Raw genomic sequence first — 25,747 nt, 5'->3', positions numbered from 1 at the left:
TTAGTTTTATATTTTGAAGGCGTTTAAAAAAACAGAGCAGACCAAAACATTTAACGAATTATAAATCCTTGAAGAATATTTTTCACCAAAAAATTGAATTAGTGTTAGTATTAATATTCTTTGCAAATTTTCAGCACATATGAGTTGTCAAGAATGGGTGATTAGTATGTCCTTCCTCTAGGTACAGTTGTTGCTCAGTGTGTGATTAGAGATAAGAGAAGAAGTTGGTGCAATCAGTGTTACGAGATCAGTCAACTCCTGTTGACGCATCTGAATTCACTCCTACTGTAAGTGGGATCAACCCAAGCTTTCCTGAGAAATGTCTGAAGTTAAATAAGAAGGTGACAACACATCACTGATCCAACAATATTAAAGCAGTCACAGGGATCCAAAGAATCACAACTTTGGAGACGGACTGAAGAGAAGCCCAACAACAGCCTGCCTGCCATCCCAACACGAACCATGTGTGAGTCAGAAATTGACACAGAATCACAGACTGACAAACTGTCAGACACATATATAAAAGGGTTCCCAATCACTGTTACACTTGACCCCACTGCGAGCAGAATGAAAACACTCTGACTTCTTTCATGAAATTTAATATTTCAGTCTCGTCCTTTATGGTGACGATGTATTAACTGTATTATTGATTAGTGTACAAATATATGTTTGTCATATCGAAGGATGGTTAGTTTATTTCAAGTAGTCTGAGTCATGAAGGAAAATTTCATTTAAAAAGTCGTCCCTGGTCTCCCCTACCTTAATATATTGAGTTAGTATCTGAAAATAATGAGGAACTTTCTGAAAATAACTTCATGTCTCAAGTAATGACATAAAATCTTAAAATAATGACTCAGTATGTTTGTCATTTTAATAAAGTTTCTCATTGTTTTCAGATATACAGTCAATATTTTGAAATATGAAATCATTATTCTGAGATATTCTGAGACATTATTTGGACAAAGTTTCTCATTATATCAACTTACAGGATCTTTGTTCAGTTTGTGGTGTCTGTTTCCATGGAAACGAAATTCTGCCAATAAGATGGAACAGACTGTGTTGGTTAGCATCAAATTTACAGAATAAATATGGATTATTTGTGTGTTTTTGACAGATGAAGTGTTAATCAGGAGATGCTGTGTTCATCAGCAGACATCAAGACAAACATTGTTCACTGACGATCAATCAGTTGTTTGTTGTTGGGCTCCAACTACCACACAATGCATTCTGGGACATTGTGTTTTTAAACCAAACACAAACTGACAGGCTGTGTGTAAGAAAACAAAATATTCCAATAATATAACTTGTGAGGAAAACACCATAATTCATTTGCAGTGTATGAAAAACATATAGAATGAGTTAATTATTGTTGTTGGCAGAAAGTAAAGCAGCTGAAAACAGAATGTCTGATTAATGTTACTGTATACATTTAAAACATAAACATGGCCATATAAGGTCATGACCATAAACATGGCCATATAAGGTCATGACCATAAACATGGCCATATAAGGTCATGACCATAAAAGGATATAACACTTTTTTTCAAACTTTATTTGAATGAAATGTCTGTGACATGACAGTGCTTTGATGACATCACTGCACCTGTTCTGTGATCTGTGACCACAGAGCTGACAGACAGTGTAACAGTTCATACAGGAATTTAAAAAGCCAGGTTTTATCCCAGGAAGGTGCAGCCATTATTTTATAATTTAACCCAACAGAAGAAAAACGGACTCGAAGGGGACCATGAGTAAAACAAAGAAGATGAGCAGTGTCTTAAAAGAAGCTCAAGAGCTCCTCGATTTTTTGGACGACATCGAAGGACCTGCTTCCAGCAAACAAAACTTTGAAAAGACACCTGTTTCCATTATTTCAAGGAGTTCAACTGCTGGTGAAAAGGATTTGAAGAAAAAGAAAATCGAAACAGGTAAATCAAGGGGACTTTCATCCCTGCCATCCAACTCTTCATCATTCCTAAAGAATAATGTCGTAAAGACCTTTCTTGATGAAGATGAGTCTGATGACTGGAGTGAAGAGAAGAGTGAGAAAGAAATCAAAGAGAACGTAGGAGAAGAATTAATGAAAAAGAAGCAGCCCTCCGCCTTCAACCAAGAAAATTCCGATGATGGTGACGACTGGGACATCAAAGCCTTCTCTCCTCAGGAAGCCCTCGAACAGGACAGAAGAGCCAGAAATGCTCTTGAAGATGCATTGGAAAAGGCAAAAAGAGCCAACATTGCTCTTAATGAGGACTTAAAAAGGGAAAGAAGGGCTATAGTTCAACAGAAAGAAACTCTGGAGCAGGAGAGAAAAGCAAAAGATGCTCTTGCAAAGACTCTGAAGAATGAGCAAGCTAAAATTGAGAGTCTTTATGCTGAAATAGAGCTCAATATGGAAGAAGTGAAGGAGCTTCTAAAGTCAGAGAAGGAGCTCAAAATAAAAGAAGCAAGGCTGGAAGGCACAATTGCTGACATGACAGCTGAGCTGGAATACAAAAAGGTGATGATTGAGAAGCTCAAGACGGATCTGGAGGCACACCAGGAAGAAACAGCAGAGCAGCAGGACAATCTTGCAGAAGACAGGGCACTGAAGGAACGCCTGATTGAGCTACAGCAGGAAACTTTGGAGAAAGACACTGAAATTGAGTCCCTGTACTTAAGTATTCAGGATCTTCAAAGTGATATGGAAGAACAGAATGACATTATTTCCTCGCAGCAGGAGGTAGTTACTCAGCATGCTTCAGACATCAAAGACCTGACAACAAAATACTGTGGACTAAAGAGGGACTACGAGGCTGCTGTCTGCCAGCAGCAGAGGGATGCAGAAGAACTGAACCGTCTGACTCAGGAAAACCAACAACTAACTTCTGAGAACAAAAGGCTGCACAGTGAAGTATCTGCATCTGAGGAGCATCTGATGTATGACATGCAGACATTAAGGATGGAGAATGCAGATATCGGAGCTAAACTCCAGGCTACAGAGACAAACTTTGACAAACTAAAATCGAACGATTGTTGCCTGACTGAGCGACCTGATGAGATGATGTCGAGGAGAAATGAAACCATCACTGAAAATCAATATAACATCGATAAGCTCCAATCCATGGTAGATGATCTCAAAACACAATGTGAGGACAAACATGCTGAAGTCAATTTGCTAAAGAAGTGTCTCCATGAGCAACAAGAGGAAACTTTGGAGAAAGACGCTAAAATTAAGTCCTTGTACTTACATATTCAGGATGTTCAAAGTGATATCGAAGAACAGAATAACATTATTTCCTCGCAGCAGGAGGAAGTTACTAAGCATGCTTCAGACCTCGAAGACCTGACAACAAAATACTGTGGACTCCAGAGGGACTACGAGGCTGCTGTCTGCCAGCAGCAGAGGGATACAGAAGAACTGAACCGTCTGACTCAGGAAAACCAACAACTAACTTCTGAGAACAAAAGGCTGCATGGTGAAGTATCTGCATCTGAGGAGCATCTGATGTATGACATGCAGACATTAAGGATGGAGAATGCAGATATCAGAGCTAAACTCCAGACTACAGAGAAAAACTTTGACAAACTAAAATCACAACATCGTCCTTTCGTTGAGAGCCATGAAGAGATGATGTTGAAGAAAGATGAAATCATCTCTGAGAATCACTGTACCATCAATAAGCTCCAATCCATGGTAGATGATCTCAAAACACAATGTGAGGACAAACATGCTGAAGTCAATTTGCTAAAGAAGTGTCTCCATGAACAACAAGAGGAAACTTTGGAGAAAAACACTACAATTAAGTCCTTGCACTTTGATATTCAGAATCTTCAACACCTTATTGAAGGCAAGGACAGCATTATTTCCTCACAGCAGGAGGAAGTTACTCAGCATGCTTCAGACCTCGAAGACCAGAGAATAACATACTGTGAACTAAAGAGGGACTACAAGGCTGCTGTCTGCCAGCAGCAGAGGGATGCAGAAGAACTGAACCGTCTGACTCAGGAAAACCAACAACTAACTTCTGAGAACAAAAGGCTGCACAGTGAAGTATCTGCATCTGAGGAGCATCTGATGTATGACATGCAGACATTAAGGATGGAGAATGCAGATATCAGAGCTAAACTCCAGGCTACAGAGACAAACTTTGACAAACTAAAATCACAACATCGTTCTTTCTTTGAGAGCCATGAAGAGATGATGTTGAAGAAAGATGAAATCATCTCTGAGAATCACTGTACCATCAATAAGCTCCAAAGCATGGTCACTGGGCTCAAAGCAGAACGTGAGGACAAGCATGCTGAGGTCAGGGCACTAAAGAACCACCTCAGAGAGCAACAGGAAGGAACTTTGAAGAAAGGATTCCACAGGGACTACGAGGCTGCTGTCTGCCAGCAGCAGAGGGATGCAGAAGAACTGAACCGTCTGACTCAGGAAAACCAACAACTAACTTCTGAGAACAAAAGGCTGCACGGTGAAGTATCTGCATCTACAGAGCATCTGACAAAGTATGACAGACTCAAATCAAAATATCGCTCTCTCTATAAACGCCATGAAGAGATGATGTTGAAGAAAGATGAAGCCATCTCTGAGAATCAAAACAACATCGCTAAGCTCCAAAACATGGTCACTGAGCTCAAAGCAGAACGTGAGGTCAACCATGCTGAAATCAGGGCACTGATGGAACGGCTCACTGACCAACAGGAGAGAACTTTGAAGAGAGATACTGAAATTCAGTCTTTACACTTAAATATTCAGGATCTTAAACATGTTATCAAAGACAAGAACAACACAGTTTCCTCACTGCAGGAGGAAGTTCGTCAGCAGTCTTCAGACCTAGAAGACCTGACAGCAAAACACGGTGGACTCCACAAGGACTACAAGGCTGCTGTCTGCCAGCAGCAGAGGGATGCAGAAGAACTGAACCGTCTGACTCAGGAAAACCAACAACTAACTTCTGAGAACAAAAGGCTGCACAGTGAAGTATCTGCATCTACAGAGCATCTGACAAAGTATGACAGACTCAAATCAAAATATCGCTCTCTCTATAAACGCCATGAAGAGACGATGTCAAAGAAAGATGAAACCATCTCTAAGAATCAAAATAACATCGATAGGCTCCAAAACATGGTCACTGAGCTCGAAGCACAAAAGTTAGAGAGGAAGAAGAGAGAGGCAGAACTTGAAGACACCCTGAAACTTGAAAAGACCAGAAACACTACGCTGCAGCAGAACCTTGATCAGACCTCTTCTGCACTGGAAAAAGTAAAGACCACGTCTGCAAAGCTCACCATCGAGCTTAAGGAATCTCTGACCAAGCAGATAGCAACTCTGGAGGAAAAGAATAAAGTGTCCCGGGAGCTCCAGAGAGTTCGGGACGCCCACTACAGAATTCAACAAGCACAGGCACCGGAGTTAAACTTTCGGTTCAAAACACCAGTGACACTGAGCTCAGGTTCAACCTGGCTCTAAACCATCTGTAACAGGAACACACAGAGGAGGTACTGCAACATTTCCTCTGAATACTGTGAGCTGCTTGAAGCTCACGCTGCCCTCCAATTAAAACTGAGAGGCTGGGCTACACACAACGTACCAGGACTTTATACCACTGGAAACCAATAGCAACCATTTCTCTCACCTTCAAAAAGCAAGAATGTTAAACTAGGGATGCACCGATACCAGCATCGGTATCAGTCCGATACTGTCGTCACATATTCATACTCATAAAACTACTCTGATACCCAACACCCGATACCATGTCACGAAAACTAGCTGCTCGATACAAGTAAACATCTAAAGAATCACCATGATGCAGAGTTCAAAGAGAGACTCTGTCCTCAACATCATCCACTAATGACGCCAGAGACTTTGGAAACTGTCCGTAAAATAATTAATAATTCAATTCTTCCTATTCAAAAATAAGATTTCAGATATCCACAACATCTTTCTTACTTGGACAAATGACGTCACTTCGTCATTCATGTGTATGGGGTTTGTTATTACAGATAGTCATAATTAAGTTGCAGATATCCACAACTTGCATTGCAGATATCTACATCTGAATTATGACTATCCCTTATTCCAAATATCTGCAATTACATTTTGACTAGGCAGAATGGGAGTTAAAGATATTTCCAACATGAGATATCTCTAATCAGAATTCATTTCAACATATCTACAACGGTGGCGGCACGGTGGTGCAGTGGTTAGCACTGCTGCCTCACAGCTAGAAGGTCCCGAGGTTGAATCCCAGCTGGCTGGCTGGGCGCTGGGGAGCCTCTGGCTGGGGTGGAGTTTGCATGTTCTCCTCGTGTCTGTGTGGGTTCTCTCCGGGTGCTCCGGCTTTCCCCTTTCTTCCTAAAAAGGTCTGAATCTGAATTATGACTATCCCCAGTTCCAAATATCTTTAACTCCCGTTCTGCCTAGTCAAAATGAAATTGCAGATATTTCCAACATGAGATTCCTCTAATCAGAATTCATTTCAACATATATACAACTTCATGATAGATATCTGCAATTAAATTACGATTATCCCCAATTCCAGTTCAATATATCTACAGTGGGCGGCACGGTTGTGCAGTGGTTAGCACTGCTGCCTCACAGCTAGAAGGTCCCAAGTTTGAATCCCAGCTGGCTGGCTGGCTGGGCGCTGGGGAGCCTCTGGCTGGGGTGGAGTTTCCATGTTCTCCTCGTGTCTGCGTGGGTTCTCTCCGGGTGCTCCGGCTTTCCCCTTTTTTCCCAAAAAGGTTGTCCTTTTAATTGGTGGCTCTACATTGCCTGTACGTGTAAATGTGAGAGTTGTCCAGGGTGCATCCCGCCTCTCACCCAGTGTCAGCTGGGATAGGCTCCAGTCCCCTGCGACACCTCAAGGATTACGGACAATAAATGAATGAATGATATCTACAGTAAATATCTTGAACTGGAATTATGACTAAATTGTGTTAGAGTTTTGACTGGGGAAAATGACGTAGCAGGAGGCGGGAACGGCTCTCATTCACCACAGATTCCTTGGTTATATGCTCGTTCTATTTCATGGCATTTTTTAACTATTTTATCTATAACATCAACTGCCATTTCTTCTGCTTTCTCTTCTTCTTGTCGATTTCTTCTGCCAACACTGTTCAACTGTATTGTTAACTGAGGCAATATCCAATGGAAAGCTTGCCATAATGAGCAACAAATGGGATGCCTTGCATGAGCAACGTCTTGCACAACAATTCTGACTCATCATAATTACATGTGAGATATCTTTAACTTTCATTCTGCCTAATCAAAACTGAATTACAGATATCTCTAACTGTGCTTTTGACTAGTCAGAATGAAGTTATAGATATCTATAATGTTAATTCCGGATATTGAAGCTTAGCTAATAAATGTTAAAACAGCTTGCCATATTATTAAGTACTCGGTATCGGCAAGTATCCAAATGTATCTACTTGTACTGAAAAGAAGTGGCATCTCTGTGTTAAACCTTGGATTTAGAGGCAGACACTCTCCCCACATTAAGAACAGGTTTAAGACTTTGAGGTGAACCTTCCTTCTCTCCTCTGTCTGCCTCTTTAAACCCAACCGGCAGCGGAGAAAGTCTGTTTCTGCTCGAAGTTTCTCCTCACCACTGTGGCCTCAGTGCTTACTCTTGATGGGAACTGTTGGGTCTCTATATTTTATGACTGTTTCACATTATTATTTTACAAAGTATTAGCACAGTGGCTCAGTGGTCAATGTCAATAAACTGCATTATTAAAATTAGTCTCAATAAAAATTTGTCTAAATAATAAAAAGTCTTTTCTGCAGCTTTTCGTCATTCTTTACGTCAGACTTTACGTCTCGTTAGATGTTTTGAAGCTTGTTGTCAGCTGAGTTAATATGAGTTTCTCTGTGGTCCAGCAGCCCAGAGTTCATCACGAAGCTCGACTGAGTGAAGGACAGCTGCTCCGAAGAGACGTAACCAACATACAACTGTGATTCTGTCTGCATTATTTATTTTAGATTAGTGGGACCTGATGAGTACGAAACACCTTTGAACAGGAAGTAGTTTTTGGAAAAAAAACAAACATGATGTCTTCATATAATAACACAGTAAGGTCACCAAAATATCAAACTGTATTTTAATGACCGAACATGGTTTTTACAAAATTCATCTTCTCCTTCTTCTTCTTCTTCTTGGCAGAGACATGCAGTGAAAATAAATCATATAGAGAATAAAATCAATGTAGACTAATTCGTACTTCATGCAGGATTTATACTCTTGTAAACTGTTGGTTAATTCGCAAATCTGTTTACTTACTTTTCCCACCTTCAGTCAACCAATCAGACTTTATTTATGTGGGACTTTTCATACAAACAGAATGCAACACAAAGTGCTTCACACAATAAAAACAACAACTTGTCCCCGAGTCATCAGGAGACACAGTGATGTACAGCTGTGTGTCATCAGCATCACTATGGAAACTGATGCTGAGCTTCCTGATGACGTTTCCAAGTGGCAGCATGCACATGTTCCCCGCTCTACATCTTGGAAGAGGAAGATAAGCAGCGATGGGCCTGGGACGAAGGTGCTCTGCAAGCAGCTGCAACCAGAAAGCAGTTCCAACACTTCCTCTGCAAGTGCTGTGGCCAAACAAAGACCAAAGGAGTATGGCCGCTTCAGAGGAGAGCACTTTTGCACTCTCACCATGTCCCTCAGCCTGAAGAGCTGCCCTTCATCTGTGAGGATGCAAATAATAACAATAACTATTAATATAAGCATCTTTCATATATAACATGCAAGTCAAAGTGCTTTACAGTGTGGCATTAAAAACAACACAGTTAAAAAACAACAGAAATATATGAAATCAGAGTGAAAAATTAAAAACAGCAGCATGGTATTAAAGACAGAATCACAGAAAACAAAATAAAAAACATACAATAAAATAAATCTTTAGCAATATAAGATCTAAAAAGAATAGGCAGATAAAAGCAGATTAAGTTAAACATGACAGACCAGGGTAGAAATAGATCACATTAATTAAAAGCTCACCTGAGCAGGTAGGTTTTCAGTGGAGTTTTAAAAGCTACATGAGTCGTAAATTGTATCTTTGTTGTAACTCTGGGAAACAGAGTTGGGAAACAGCCCGGGAGACCTTAAAATACACCTTACAACTCACGTAGAGCTACGAAGGCTCTGGGAAATGGGGCCCAGAGTGTTCCAGAGTCTTTGGGGAGCTAAAAGCAGCTTCCTCGCTTGTTTTGTGGGCGACTTTAGGAACAGTTCAAATAGCAGCATCAACAGATCTCAGTGCTCTTGTTGGTTGATACAGGGTTAAAAGGTCAGAGATGTATGAAGGTGCTGGAACATAAAGAGCTTTATATGTGAGTAAAAGAACCTTAAAAATCAATTCTAAAAGAAACGTGGAGCCGCTGCAGAGAAGCTAAAACAGGACTCATGTGCTCTCTTTTCCTGGTCCTTTTTAAAAGTCTGGCAGCAGAGTTTTGGACGAACTGACGTTTTCCAATCAGTCTCTTTGGTCGGCCAGTGAACAGTGCATCTCAGTAGTCCAACCTGCTCGTGATAAAAGTATGTACTCATTTCTCTGCATCCTGCTTTGCTAGAAAAGGTCTTACTTTGGAAACATTCCTCAGGTGAATGAATGCTGTCTTGGTCATTTTGCTGATGTGAGCCTCAAAGCTTCAATCAGAGTCCAAGATCACACCGAGACTATTAACCTGTGATTTAGTTTGTTGAGCCAAGTTCCCAAGTCTGTTAAAAACTGTCTCTCTCTTGGAAATAACTTGATCCAGAGTGTTAACATGCTTACGGGTGGGTACAGTAACATGAATAGAATGCATCTGTGCACAAGGGGGGGCTAGCAAGCCTCTACCTTGATGGTGTGATGAATAGGGCGGGGCGGGCAAGACGTCCGCCTGAGCAGAAGTGGCCGGTGTTGAGACGGACCCTCTCTGGTCACCTGGACAAGTGGTGGGACACAGTCAAATTCCTGGAGCATTAAGAACTGTATGAAATAAGTTGTGCGTTAAAAAGATGAGAGATTTGGGTTTTGTTTGTGCCATATTATATAATACATCAATAACCACGTCACTCTTGAGTTTTATTGTACTCAGATCTCTGTACAAAGTTGTTTTTCTGTGATTGATGAATGTTGGATTTGTAAAATAAAACCAGACTGTCTGTGAATTTTCTCACCTTTAATCTCCACAACATCATTTCCTGTTTATGACGGTGATGAGGGAGACATGAAGCATTGACTTATTTTATTATTTGAATTTATTTTATAAAACAGTCTGGTTTCTCATGGACACCGTTATAAAACAATGACAGCAGTGATGGAGTTTCTCCCTGCAGTCACACAGCTGACAGATGTTTCTCTCATTGCATCATCACACCTCAGCGACATTGGTTCGTCCAGAGACGAGCGCCATCAGGTGACCTCAGAATGTGCTGCTGTAAAATGCAGAGGGACAGAGCCGATTGGCTGAAGGTAGATTGGAGGTGTGTACAGGTCAGCTAGAAAAGATCAGCTGAGTCTCTCTTTCAACTACAGAGAGAGGAGAGAAGCACACTGTATTTTTATGCCTCTGCCCGCTGAAGGTGCTGGGCTGGAGGCATACTGTTTTCCGCTTGTCCGGCCATACGTGAGTACATGCGTCCGTCCTTCTGTCACAGATTTTTGTTTGCGCGATAACTTTTGAACAGGTGGACGGATTTGTACCAAATCTTGTGTGCTAACACTCTATAACAGGTACATGAACTGATTATTGACTTTGATATATTTTTGAATAACTATGTTGGATACTTTTTGGTAATAAAGGTAATAGCTCTTTCCTTGCAATCTTTTCTCATTAACTGTATACTGTATCAATAGAGCCATAATTCTCAAACTCCTGGGACACTTGCAAATAGGGTTTATAATGAATCAATGGTTTCAATCAGGTGTAGGGAACACAAAAAGTCACAGTTGTATGAAACTGTTGCAGGCGACGCGTCGACTTCTACCCATTTTCATTTTGAATGTTGTGCCTCTGCAGAAAACATGTGCCGTGTTTTGCAAAAAGTGTGACTTACATAGAATTGAAAGCTGACAGTAAGGCAGAAATTATACTGCAGTGTTGCAGGCTTGGTTTAGGAATTTGATCAGACTTCAGTGACTGCATTTATAGTTCCAATTTTAGTGTGTAAACAATTGTGGAAAACTGTAATTCACATCATTACAAACAAGTGTGAAGAATTTTGAGTCATTGTGTGTAAATGATGACAGTTGGGTTTCACCTGTGTTCAACATTTTGCAGCAGAAGTGCATCACAATGCAAAATGTGTCTTAGCAATTAAAAACTGTCATAAACTCTATGCACACTATGCACATCGCCACTGGCACTGTCTGTAGGCACCTACGTCCTGTCAGCGCTGAACTTTGCTCCATGGTACTTACTTGTGTTGTTCTCTCCTGATCTGATCCTTGCTGGTGTTGTATCAGTTCTATATTCTATTAAGAATATGTTCTGCTTTTTAATACAAAATGCAACCTTTGGAAATGCATGAATTTAATGTTTTAATGATGAAAATATTTATTCGGACCATTGTGTGCTGTGTTTGGTCAATATGTTCATGTACTTTACTCCTTAACTCTACTCAACTTTAATAAAACTCAAACCCAGACAGTTAGAAAAGCAGAAATTTTTAAAGCGTTTTAGACTGAGCTCATCATGTGAAACTGGTTCAGATCAGATCATATGACCGCTGTGTGTGTCCACACAGTGACAAAATTGAGTTTTTATGAATGATTGCACAGTTGAATGAATGATGTGTTTCATTTTGCAAGAGATCTGAGGTGTTCTGCTACTTGTGTGTGTGGTTGTGTGAATTGTGGAGTCTTCTGACTGGTGAAGAAATGGTGGGTAAAAAAAAAAACTGCAAGACTACAACCTATTTTGGTGCAAACACTACACTACACTTTGAGAAAAGTGAACCAATTTCTACACAATTTTGAATATCTAAGATGGCCTCCTGAAGCCAAAACTATTATAAACATCACTTTAATGGTTGTCTTTTAAATCTATCACATCAGTGTTGATGGCACTGGTTTTATATAAACTCAAAGTTCTGTAGTGCAATTTCTTACCATTCATCATTTAACAAATCAACAGCAATCAAAAACAGCTTAAAAAAAAAAAAAAAAAAAAAAAGCGAATATCAGGGAATAATTCAGGCCCAGTCAATATATTGATCTGGCTCCATATCACCAAGAAAAGTCAAATTTCTCTGTTTCCAGCAAATGTGAATATTTCCTGGTTTCTTTACTCCTTATTGGGCAGCCGAGTGCAGCACCTCCTTCAGTGGTTATCTGGTCTGTCAAATGTGAGAATTTGATGACTGTAGAAGAATGATTCTAAAAACAGAGATCAATGATGCATCTATTAGGAGTGTCCTGATCCGATACTGATATCGGATATCAGTCCAATATCAGCTAAAAAACGAGTATCGGATTTTATGGGACTGCATCTAAAATCTCCGATATAAGCGCTCCGATAAGCAGTCCATTTTCTGCTCCAGCACTTCTATCTATAGGTGACTCTGGTTGCTGACTATTGTTGTCTGTTTGAGTAACATCACTTGATCAAGCCTTTTCTAACATTCCACACTACAAAATAAGTAATAAAAGTATGTATAATTTGTGCTGATATCGTATCGGATCGATATCGGTATCGGCCAATACTCAAGGCTGCAATATCGGTATCATATCGGAAGTGAAAAAGTTGTATCGGGACATCCCTAGTATCTATTATGTTATCATTAAAATTATTCCAATATGAATATGCTTTTGCTACATGTCTTATATATCTACCATGATATTACAATGTTTAAGTTGTTGGGAAACTAATTAAAAGTAAACTCATTATAAAGGAGTTTAGCCTGGAGGAGGATTGAAACCTCTTCCTGTGTTCACGTAGTCTGAGAGTGTCAGTAATAAATCTGAACAACAACAGGACATATGTGTGAAGGAGCAGCTGTAGGTGGTGGATGTTTGAGATGTTGTGATACACAAAAGATAAAAGAAGAATATTGTCTCTTAAGCCTAGAAACTGACCAAGATAACAACTTTATCACATCTATGTAATGCTGATGCTCTTGCTTGCAAACAATAAAGATTTACTAAGAATCTGAATATTGTGTATTTGAGTACCAAGTGTCACCTGCACCTGCAAAACTGATTATTCATCTTCCTTGGTAAGTGCATATAATTAACCAGTAAACATCTGGTTAACATCAACAATACTGTTTTTCAACACATACATGTATTTTCACTCTCATATATGTGCGCTGTTTTGTGTTGTGTTTGATCCATATATTCATGTACTTTCCCAACCTTGGGCACAGAGCCACTGCAAGACCGAAGACCAGCAGAGAAATATAGAGCGAAACAAAGTAGAATGATTATGATTTATGTAGGGAAATACAGTTTTTTTTTCCAATTGCTTAAGCACGGTTTTGAAAACAGGGCTCATTTTATCAAAACACTACACAAAATTCACACAACCACACGCATAAAAAGCAGAACACATCAAAACCTTTGCAAAAGGAAACACCCGTTGCCCCCGTTTCATACATCGAACAAAGTTTGTGTCCTGCAACCTCACAATTTTTATCAATCATTAACAATAATCAGGGGCGCAACTGCTAAAAAAAGATTGAAAATTTGGAAGGATTGAATCAGTAAACTTTTATTTGTTTATTTCAGCTACATAAATAATATTAATTCATTTTTTTTCACTCTATATTTCTCCCCTGGTCTTCTGCAGGCCCCTGCAGAGGCTCTGATCCACCAGTTTGGGAACCAGTGTGTTCAGGTAAAGTACATGAATATATGGATCAGACACAACACAAAACTGTGCTACACACTGATGAAAATATTATTTCTCTCTACGTCATGGAATCAGTCAATTCATCCATGCATCTCCGAAGTTTCAAATTAGAAAAAAAACCCAGAACATTCTAAACAGCACATAAACACAGCAGCAACATGTGTGAAGACAAAATAAAAAGTATGAACTATACTCAGGCTCTGACCTACATTGTACTGATTTTGGACAGCTTTGTTTGATCTGCTGTTTGAATTGTGTTTTATTTTGAAAGGCAGTGTTTTTAAAGGGCAAAGAAGTGACATGATATTAGATTTCTTTGTCTAATGTAGAGAAGTGTGTTCAGTGATTTGAAAAACACTGTGCTTAGTGTTTTGCAAAAAGTGTGAGGCTGAGAATGAGCTGATAGTTGTGCAGATCTGAGCTGAGGTTTTCTTCCTTGAGTGTCAGGTTTCACTAACTGTTATTTTTAATTTTAGTGGGCAAACAATTGTTAGCTGATTCTATCCTTCTAAACTGTATTTCACTAAAATGAATCCTTTTTCCCAGTCCCACCCACAATTATTGTTAATGACTGATAGAAATTGTGAGGTGGGTGGGTGCAATTTAGTTTTGTCTTTTGAAAGGCCCTGACAGCATCTCTTCCCAGACTATTTCATTTTTCACGAATGAATGTACAGTTTTGAATGAAGTGTTTCATTTTGCAAAAGATCTGAGGTGTTCTGCTACTTGTGTGCATTGTTGGGTGAATTGTGTATAGTGTTTTAACAAAATGACAAAACACATCAGTGTTGACACAAAGGTTATGAGTGTGGTATGAGAGGAAAGCTCATGGAGTGTCCAAAGTGACAGAATTGATCCTCTGTGGACGATTTGAAACAGTAAATCAAACAGTCATGACTCATTGAATCAATGCTTTAATGATATCTTTTATTTATCTTTGCATCTGTTCTAATCTAAATTTAAATTTTAATGTTAGCATAATAGATGCATTGTTGATCTCAGGTGGTTGGAATCATTCTTCTGGAGTCATCAGATTCTCACATTTGACAGACCAGATAACCACTGAAGGAGGTGCTGCGCTCGGCTGCCCAAACATGAGAACCTGAGGTCATGCGCACGTACACCTGGTCTCCTTTCTGCAGCTCCAGGAACGCTGCGTTTCCTCCGTTATCAGCAGTGTCGCAGCCTGACCGGTGATCAGAGGTCCTCACAATGAATTCACAGTTCTTCATCAGTTTCAGCTGCGTTGCATGTTTTCCTCCAGCATGATAGAAGAAGGTGAAGTAATAAACACCTGCAACAGGTGCAACAAAGAGACCTGTGGAAACAAAAGAGCATTTGTCAGATTTATGGGTCTCTGAAAGGCTTTGAAAAACCTAAAGAAAAAAATCTTTCTTCTCTTTTAAAGGTTTTAAAATGAGTGGGTCAAATTTAGAGTGCTCTCTTCTCTGTAATCATAAAATAGTAAGGGAATAAACTATTTTGAAACCACATTGCAGAAATGCAGTTTGGTAGAGCCATTGCAGGGGGTCACTCAAGACCAGGGGAGAAATAAAGAGCGAAACAAAGTTTGGGAACTACTGCTGTATGGTGAAATTAACATATTACATGTAACATAGGTTTATGTGATCTTAAAGGATCTTGTTGCAAGAACAGATTGTTATTATGGACACAGTTCTGATCAAAAGTAAATTTTTTAAATCAATAAAAAACATTTGTAAGTCAATATTTAGAGTCAAATCATTGATCTTTTATTATGTTATCAGTGAACCTATAACCTTCAAAAACTGATTGATGATATGCAGCTATACTAGCTTGTAAAATGTCTCAACAATACTCAAACCAATCAATCAGCACAGGTGAGCATGAGTGTGGCTGCATGTGATGTATTTACCTGTACAGGGGCTGTAGGCGTCACCAATGTTGGTCACCACGTGGTTGTAAACCAGAGTTTTGTCTGAGCAGAATGGTCCATGGGCTCCACCATACTCTGCCAGCACACTGAACGCCACGCAGGTTTTCTCTATAAAACAAAACATTGATCAAATAACATCAAGTTATTTTGTCAGTACATATTGTAGAAAACTTCCTGTTATCCTGGCAGAACTAGCAAGTGCTTTACACATATATTCTATTTATCTTATGTATTTCATCACATTACAGACTTTACTTAAAGATCATCTTGTGGGTTGAATTTTGGTATATAGGTTAAACTGTTGGAGGCATATTGCCATGACTAGATGATCCCCTCTTTTGGTTCCAACAAACATCGTCACATTTTCTACAACATTTTCCCACACATGAATTAACCGAGGACATTGACCTAAAAGTTGCTGTTTAATAAATTCGTCATTAAAATCTTGAAGTGTCATTGTACCTGGTGGTGGACACACAACGTACGGCTCACACATGGTTCGTGTTGGGATGGCAGGCAGGCTGTTGTTGTGCTTCTCTTCAGTCCGTCTCCGAAGTTGTGATTCTTTGGATCCCTGTGGCTGCTTTTATATTGTTGGATCAGTGATGTGTTGTCACCTTGCCCCACCCTGCCCCCTGTGTTACCCACTTCTCAGAGATGGGTGAACAAGTTCTCAGGAAAACATGGGCCTGCCTGCCCCTGTGGGCCAACCTATTTGACTGGTGTGCAGTTGTGTCACCAGGTGTTGACTTATGTCTCTCGACTCATTTCTGAAGACATTCTGGATGATTTACTGACAGTAATTATGCAACAGCAGAGACGATGTCAGTGATAACATGAAGGACAATTGACTGAACAAACCTCTTATGTTATAAAGAACTTGGTTGTGAAATGTGACAGTCATGAGTCAAGAACTCCATGCTAAACTTCAGGCTAAGACTAAATTAATTAATTGGCTGCCAGTTTTGTTTGAAGAGTGATGCCCCAGAGTGAATTCTGCTATTTAATATAAATACTGACAATTTCTGTCTGTGTAACTAACGTCAGTGTTTGGTCTGTGCAGCTAACATTAGCATTGGGCGGTGTGGCTCAAGCATTATCATCTTTCCTGTAAATTATATGTTGAGACAAGATAACAGCAACATTTCCACCTAAGACTTTTTTTTTCAAGAGATAATGAATTGCCAGCTGCCAAATAAGTTTCACTGAGACCAGACTTGTGAAGTGTTGTAAAGTGTGCACACTGCATACAGCAGTATATTGTTATTTATTTTTACATGTATTTTTAAATTGTATTCCTGCTTGTAATGCCCATCTTTTACAAAATGTAACAATAATCTGATTTCGTCTTTTTTTTCCTGTCCATGTGGACCCCCCATACTATATTTTTGTACATTGTCAAGTTATTTAGTCCAAGGGCTGTTATGTTATAAAACCAATAAAAATAAAGTCGAAAAAAATATATCGATTTTTTGTCAAATTACTCCTTTTTTAAAAAAGTAAAAAGCTGTCAGGCTCCTGCATCTCCATGATGGGGATCATTTTGCCATAATAACCTGCTGACTGTGAAACCAACAGTTAATAATGATAATCATAAGGAGCAGGGGTGTGAATATGAAGGAGTTTATGGAGATATATAAAGGGGCTAGTTTATGAAGGGTCTTAAAGGTGAGGAGTACAGTCTTGAAGTCCATACGATGTTTGAAGGACAGGAGTGATGTGCTCCATGGAGGGAGTTAGTAAAATAATACGAGCAGCTGATTTCTGGACCAGTGGAAGTTAATGGAGGCACATGTGTGGGAGAGCAGAGAGAAGGGATTCTTCTTCACTCCTTTAAATCTGGGACAAATCATGTCCTAACAAAATATTTTGTTGTAGTTTTTTTCTAACCCCCCCTTTTTTTTGAGAAAATATATTGTTTAAAGGGGCAATTGAACGCAAAATCAAAACTAGATAATTTTTTTTGACTCGTATATCCTTTGTGTGTTTTTTCATCTGGTTATGTAGTTTTTATCTTGTGACATGTTTATTTGGTCTTGGTCTTGGTCTTTTTTTTTTTATCTTGTATAATCCTTACATCTTTTTTTACCTTTGTCTTGTTTCATATTTTTCCGTTATGTTTCTTCTCGTCTTTTATGTTGTTTTCATCTTGTTATTATCATATCAGTGTTTTTTGTTAGTCAGGAGGTCAGGAGAGGGGGGCCCGACCCGTGCTTTCTTGAGAAATGTCTTCAGATGTATAAGAAGATGAAGAAATTTCATCAACACCACCCATTCCTGAGAATTGGGTAAAGGGTGTGTGTGTGTGTGTGGGGGGGGGGGGGGGGGTTACAAAGTGACAACCAATCACTGATTGAACATTACAGCTTACTGAACTCATCCAGTGGTTCTTCAGAAATGAGTCAAGAGACATACATCCACACCTGGGGACACAACTGCACACCAGTCAAACAGGTAGGTGCAGGCCCATGTTTTCCTGAAAACCTTTTCACCCAACGGGGTAATGCTGTGGGTGGGGGTTGGGGCAGGATAGGTATATATTTTATGTAATGTCTCATCTTATGTCTTTTACTTTTTTGTTGTTGCATCTTTTACATTGTTTTATTTCTTGTAACATTATTTTAGTCTTGTTACGCCTTTTTTTGTCTTGTCGTGTTTTTTTACATTGTTTTTTGTCTTGTTTGCTCACTTTTGTCTTGTTATGTATTAGATGTCATTTTTCATTTTGTTCTCTTTTACATTGTTCTGTCTTTTTTTGTCTTGTTGCATCTTTTACATTTTGAAAAATGTAAGGAGTATAAAGTACAGATATCTGTGTTAAAATAGAAGAATAGAGATTAAAAGTTTGTCAGAAAAATAAATGCTCGTTTAAAGTACAGACAGGGGCAGAACTACCATGTCTGCAGGTAATGCAGTTGCATTAGGAGTAGTGATGTGTCGGTCACAAACGATCCGGATTTTAGAGCCGGCTCTTTGAAGTGAACGACGGGAACCAACTCTTGATTGGGAGCCGATTTGTTTTTTTCTCCTCTTTTTTTCTGTTAAAGTCGCACATGATTGGTGGAGTGTGTGTGTGTCCACACCGAGTAGAAGGGGGAGGGGAGGGGTTATAGACACACAACACAGTGAGCACATAAGCAAGTGGGAGGGAGACGAGAGAAAACATGCGCTACAGACAGAGACAACACGCTTGAAAAGTGAGAAAATACACTCATTTGAGATGAACTGCACCTCGCATGGAAAGTAGACGAGATCAGGCGGCCGCAGCAGGAAGTGGAGACGAAAATCTACAGTCAAGTTGGACAGTTTTCAACAGAGTTAAGAGAGAATAGAGGAAGAGACCACCTGTAGGTTACCTGTAGTCTGCAGACCACGATCATAGCTGAAGAAATAAAGTGCGTTCTTGATTGCTGATTGAGGTTAAAATAGAAGAGATCCTCCTTCTGATACATGTAACATCTGTTCTTTTATCTGCCTTGTAAAACCAAGTCATATATAAGTCATATATATAATCTTTATTATTATCAGACAAAATATCTGCTTGTTGACAGATTAAAACTTCATTGCACAACAGAAGACTAATATATCCAGTGTTAAATATTACAATTACACAGAAAATTGGTAATTAATATAATATGTGGTGTTTGTTGTCAAAATTAAGCACTCTGCTTAATATTGTAGTTCTCTCCTCCATGTTGAGTATGTTGAGTGTATAAATAAAGCCATATAAATAATAAACATTTGATATAATGTATGTTTTTTACATTAGTAATTCATTTTACATTATTTTGGGTAATAAATTAATTTGAGCAACAAAAAATCTGAGGAGCCACTTGGGAGCCAAAAGAGCCGGCACTTTTTAGGGAGCCAAGCCAAAAGAACCAGCTCGCTAAAAACAGCTGGAATTCCCAATCACTAATTAGGAGCTCCGAGCACGAGCCTCTAATCATTCACTGAACAGATCCGGGTCATAATCTTCACCAGAAAACATAATATACTGCAACATATATCATGCTGCCAGTTACTTACACACAATATATGCAGTTAGTATGGATGGTATTTGTGGTACTTATTCAGTCAAGACACTTTGGTTACGGTGCAACATAGTTGCTGTCATTCACCAAATAAAAGACTTTACAATAACACAAAAGAAGCTTTACATATACAAGCTTATAGTTTATTGACTCATACATTGATGCAACTTTTCTAAATTAAGTTTAAATAAGTCTTAAAGGGCGATTTCATGTTCAAGAGTGTACAAAGAGTGGCTGCGTGGAAATGCTGTGTTATGCGCGATACTACTGTGAGGGAAAATCAACAGAGTTAGTGAGTGAAATGTCAAGTTAGCAAGTGAGACACAAACAACATGCAAACACAAGAAGAAGACAGAATCAAAAGAAGCAGGAGAGAAAGAAACAGCAGCTTCCAAAAATAGTTTTCTTTCAGAAAGTTTCAGAAAGACGAGCAGCACAAGTTGTTCCCATGGATGTAATAAGGAGACCTGCACCTATGATGTATTTATTATTCATTTGACAAATAATCCACCAACATACTTATGTTTTTGTTGATTTGCAAATGCAAACATGTAGACATGAAGACTGGTATCAATGTGAAGATGCACAGTCACTGAGTATACTGTGTTTTCATCTGTTTTAAGTTGTGCCCTCACCTTTTAGTTTTCATCTGTGTGCAGGTGTGCCATCACCTGTTAACCTGAATGTTTTTCATCCATGTAAAGATGCGCTGTCACTAGTTTTTATATATGAGACGTTGCTCGGACAGTGATGATGCTTTAATCTGTTATGACACTCCAACAACAGATTTTGTCAGACCGGCTAGTTTATCACTATCTTGGCCTTGCTATTAAGACTCCACCATTATATCACTGCAGTGCATTTCACTGTTGGTGGTTGTTTTAAAGCTGCATGCTTTCACTTCTTTCATTCACTGACATCATGTCTAATTGTGATGGCCAGGGCCCGATGTTGACTCGTCACGCCACTGAGTACAGATACCTGAAAAATACATTTAAGTACTGTATTTGTACTTATTACCTCACACCTCTGGCAGGTGCAGGTGTTGCCATCGCTAGGAAAAGGGATCCTGCAGTCACGTGTAGAGGGCAACTGCAGTCACAATTGCTGCTCTTTCACAAAAAAAAAGACGTCATTTAGGGTCATAGTTCGCTTGGAAAAAGGGATGTTGTGGTCAAGTGTAGGCGGCAACTGCAGCCATAGTTTCTGTTGTTACACAATGACAATGACGCCTTCAGAGACAGTTCATCAGTGTCAAAGGTCATGACCATGCAGAGTCCTCTGTTTTTGTCAATTCAAGATTGAATTGAATTATTACTTTAGGTCACATACAGTGGAATTAGATATTTAGAATACAAAATTACAATTACATTACAACATTTGAGTGTCACACTGCCACTCTGATCTGAGTGAAACCAGGTCATTTTTAAGTTAATTCATTGTCATGGCCTCTGGTGGGGAAAAAAAAGACTCACTGGGTGGAAATTTTAACATTATTTTGTCTTTAAATCAGAAAAGAGGAGAGACAGACCAACCGCTAACGTGACCTACACAGACCGACTGCTAACATTTGTTGCACAGACTAATTGCACAGAAATCCAGTTAGCTTACTAACAGGTCAATTTTAATGTTGATACAAAAAGACATCCTTGGACTTTAGGTGGCAATATTAGTGAGAGGGCACTTTATCACATTTCATCCACTGATTGCAGTTCCTTCATGCTACACACAAAATGCAACATATATACAGATAATTAAATTCATATGTACAGTAATATACGTGTACATGCAGGAAATAATCATTTATTTCTCTCAAATTTGCTTCACAAACTTGTTAAAATTGGAATTAGTGTGCACTTTTCCTTTGCAAAGATAATCCATCCACCTAACAGTTGTGGCACATAGAGATGCTGAATAAACAACACAGTTAATGCATGGGTGTGCATTGAGTTGGTCACAATAAAGGCACAATCTGCAATTTTTCTAAGATATTGCTCAATGCCTGGTGAAACTTCTGCAAGCCAGCAAAACAACTGTTTCCTGAGAATTTATTCAGACATGTCACACAAGCTGGGAGTCAGACTGGGATGCTGCACAACATCATTGTAATAGCACATTTTTCATCAGCAGGTTTTGTTAGTTTTATATTTTGAAGGCGTTTAAAAAAACAGAGCAGACCAAAACATTTTACAAATTATAAATCCTTGAAGAATATTTTTCACCAAAAAATTGAATTTGTGTTAGTATTAATATTCTTCGCAAATTTTCAGCACATATGAGTTGTCAAGAATGGGTGATTAGTATGTCCTTCCTCTAGGTACAGTTGTTTCTCAATGCTTGATTACAGATAAGAGAAGAAGTTGGTGCAATCAGTGTTACGAGATCAGTCAACTCCTGCTGACGCATCTGAATTCACTCCTACTGTAAGTGGGATCAACCCAAGCTTTCCTGAGAAATGTCTAAATGTATAAAAGCAGTCACAGGGATCCAAAGAATCACAACTTTGGAGACGGACTGAAGAGAAGCACAACAACAGCCACGAACCATGTGTGAGCCGTGTGAGCCGTACGTTGTGTGTCCACCACGAGGTACAATGACACTTCAAGATTTTAATGATGAATTTATTAAACAGCAACTTTTAGGTCAATGTCCTCAGTTAATTCATGTGTAGGAAAATGAGAATGTGATGATACATTAAATAATAAATCAGTGGTAATAAACAGGCTGTTCTAGAGTTGACCAACAACAGCTAAAGATGTAGTTTAACTTCACAGTGTTCAAGAGTTTCAATAATGTTTGTTGGAACCAAAAGAAGGGATTGTCTGATGATGGTCAGAGATACTGACAACAGTTTAATCTATATACCAAAATTCAACCTACAAGTTGATCTTTAAGTAAAGTCTGTAATGTGATGAAATACACGGAATAAATAGAATATATGCTTTGACAAAATATTATTTTATCAATGTTTTGTTTTATAGAGAAAACCTGCGTGGTGTTCAGTGCAGTGACAGATTATGGTGGAGCCCATGGACCATTCTCCTCAGACCAAACTCTGGTTTACAACCACGTGGTGACCAACATTGGTGACGCCTACAACCCCTGTACAGGTAAATACATCACATGCAGCCACACTCATGCTCACCTGTGCTGATTGATTGATTTGAGTATTGTTGAGACATTTTACAAACTAACTAACAGTAATGAATATACTGTGACTGTGCAACATCAATCAGTTTTTGAGGGTTTTAGGTTTACATGATAATGTAATAAAAATCCAGTGATCAATATTAGGTAACACTTAAGCTATTTCAATTAATTGGAAATCAATGAATGAATTACAGTGCATTATAGACGTGCATACATAATGCATTATACTGTGCTTAAAGCAATGCATAATTATAGTTATATGCATCCATAGCTATTCATAATGCTGTAAAACAAAAACAATTGTTTTATAATGACTTATAAGACAGTCACACTGGTGCAGAGTTAGTGTGAAGTAGGTGTTTATCAGCTTTTTATGAAGATTTTCTGTCTATATAAAGTCTTTAATGCAGTTTTAAAGACGGACATGATCAGAATATTTTTGCAGCAACAACTTAAAGAACACAAACACTGATGTTAAAACTCCATATGTGTTATGTCGTATTCAGTGAACCACTGTCAGCATGTTTATTCAGTATTTATAAAGGCAATACCATGACTTTAATAAAGAGTTTTTTTCTGTTCAGGTTTTTCAAAGCCTTTCAGACCCATAAATCTGACAAATGCTCTTTTGTTTCCACAGGTGTCTTTGTTGCACCTGTTGCAGGTGTTTATTACTTCAACTTCTTCTATCATGCTGGAGGAGAACATCAAGCGTACCTGGAACTGATGAAGAACTGTGACTTCACTGTGAGGGCCTCTGATCACCAGTCAAGCTCTGACACTGCTGATAACGGAGGAAACGCAGTGTTCCTGGAGCTGCAGAAAGGAGACCAGGTGTACGTGCGCATGATCTCCGGTTCTCATGTTTGGGGCGCACGCAACACCTCCTTCAGTGGTTATCTGGTCTGTTAAATCTGAGAATTTGACCTGAGATCAACGATGCATCTGTTATGTTACCATTAAAATTTAAATTTAGATGATAACAGATACAGACAAATAAAAGATATTAAAGCATCTGTCCAGTGAGTCTTGACTGTTTCATTTACTGTTCCATGTCATGAAATATTATGAAAATAGTCCACAGAGGATCAACTCTTTCATTTTCTCTGTGAGCTTTCCTCTCATACCAACCTCAGGCTCACATATCAGTTTTGTGCAAAAGATATATCATGTATAAAATTGTTCAATTTTGCTAAAATTGTGCTGAATAATCATCTTCCTCAAAAACCAATTTGATATTATTTAGTCCATGTAAGTAGTATATTTTACATCTAAGCAAATATTGCAAATGTAACATCGACCTTAACCAAATAATAGTTATTTAGGTGACTAAAATTTGTTTTGTTGCTGACTCTGTCCACAGAAGTAACTTGCTTAGTTATCACTTTAAGTACAGCACTTGAGTAAATGTAATTAGTCAGTTTTCAACTGTAAACACTGTAAAATCAAATGCACACATCAATTAATTGTAAAAAGTACCGAAAACTTCAAGTACACTTCAAGTTTAAACTTTACTGAACATGAAATCATTGTTTTTTATCCTTAGAACTAATCTGTTCTGTCCTGTAAGAAAAAGTTGAGAAAATTTATCATTTCAAAGCCGTTGCCTTCACTAGAAGTCAGACTTAAACTTTCGAAAGTTTTGAAACTTTAAAAGTTCTGAAATAAACTAAATAAAGTTTTGCCAACCTATAATCTTTCATTCACATCATTTAGTTTTCTTCTTTAGATAAAATTGAATCTTGTGATTTTCAGAAACCAGCCAAAATATTGTAATTTAAAAAATGATCACTTTGAACTATGACTCTCTCAACAAGACATTATCAGATCGTAAAACTTTTTTAAAACCTGAGTTGGGCTCAAAACTCAAATCTACTGAATTATGTTGCCTTGAAGTTTTTTGTCTTTACAGTGTGTTAACTTGTTGCAATGAGAGGCGTGAATGAAAATTCTGAGTTGAGCTTACTGAAAATATTTTAACTGGCTTAATCAAATATTTTAACTGAACTGTAATCAAAGAGTACATGTAACACTAACTTTATTTCAGCTCTGATAACCTACAACTTTAAAGTTTATCAACTCACAAAAATTGTGGGAACAGATGACCTTTTTTTGAATATTGCCTATTTCTTTGGGTTTACAGTGAAAAAAAGGACACTCAAGAGGAAGGCAAAAAAAAAAGGCTAAAATCTGACTAGAAACTGAACAAAAACTAAAAACTAGGACCATTCCCTATAAGTTCAGAGATATGGACATCAAAAAGTATCTTGTTACAAATACTGGTTTCAGAAAATATATTTATTTATTATATATTTATTTATTTATTTATAAAAATATAAGTAATCTGAAATTTAAAAATACAAAAACTCATTCTATACAAACTGATATTATCACAATTTAGTGATTTAATAGCCTTAATATGGGTCTGATCTTAACCCCCCTACACTTAAAAGATGAGGTCTAAATTTCCCACATCATATTTGAAGTGAGCAATCAGAATATCTTGGAGGTGGGAGGCTGCAAATTCATGGGTGCATGCTGGGTGTTTCCAGCGAAGGTGGTTCTTTCATGCCGTGGTTGGTTGGGACACTAAACATATTCCAGCTGGGGCTAAAACTGTGCCGAGATGTGTCGTGGGGTCGCACTGTAAAATCTAGTAAATTGAGTGTTCTCAAAAAAAAAAAATTATGCAAACTCATAGCCCCCAAAACACTTAGTAAAGTTGAGATTTTAAAATAAAAATAACTTGTTTATTTTGAGTCCAAAATACTAATTTAATTGTGACTGCACACTAGTTAACCTAACTTG

At 38.4% G+C, this 25,747-nt stretch overlaps 2 protein-coding genes and 1 pseudogene across 3 annotated transcripts; 2 read left to right on the top strand and 1 right to left on the bottom strand.

Annotated features, from left to right (window-relative positions):
• The first annotated feature begins 354 nt into the window (after positions 1–354).
• Positions 355–23,955, top strand: LOC146305989 (complement C1q-like protein 4). 2 transcript variants are annotated; one of them, XM_084712990.1, is made up of 4 exons: positions 355–471; positions 22,344–22,377; positions 22,771–22,899; positions 23,580–23,955. In XM_084712990.1, exons 1-4 carry the CDS (start codon positions 463–465, stop codon positions 23,849–23,851), a joined length of 444 nt encoding a protein of 147 aa, XP_084569116.1. In that variant the 5' UTR covers positions 355–462; the 3' UTR covers positions 23,852–23,955. The 2 variants fall into 2 exon arrangements, with proteins under 2 accessions (XP_084569116.1, XP_084569115.1); XM_084712989.1 differs by lacking the exon at positions 355–471 and having other exon boundaries at positions 22,332–22,377.
• On the top strand, positions 1,748–5,643 carry LOC146305991 (uncharacterized; annotated as a pseudogene).
• Positions 14,747–16,376, bottom strand: LOC146305990 (complement C1q-like protein 4). Its single transcript, XM_084712279.1, has 3 exons — positions 16,218–16,376; positions 15,735–15,863; positions 14,747–15,158 (listed from the first exon to the last, which is right to left on the bottom strand). The coding sequence occupies exons 1-3, from the start codon at positions 16,249–16,251 to the stop codon at positions 14,878–14,880; spliced, it is 444 nt and encodes a 147-aa protein (XP_084568405.1). The 5' UTR covers positions 16,252–16,376; the 3' UTR covers positions 14,747–14,877.
• Positions 23,956–25,747: the final 1,792 nt, after the last annotated feature.

The sequence above is a fragment of the Lutjanus erythropterus genome, chromosome 23 (assembly GCF_056507025.1).
Source record: "Lutjanus erythropterus isolate fLutEry1 chromosome 23, fLutEry1.hap2, whole genome shotgun sequence".
Lineage (NCBI taxonomy): Eukaryota > Metazoa > Chordata > Actinopteri > Lutjaniformes > Lutjanidae > Lutjanus > Lutjanus erythropterus.
Note: the sequence above shows the minus strand (reverse complement) of the source record. Positions and strands in the feature narration are given on the sequence as shown.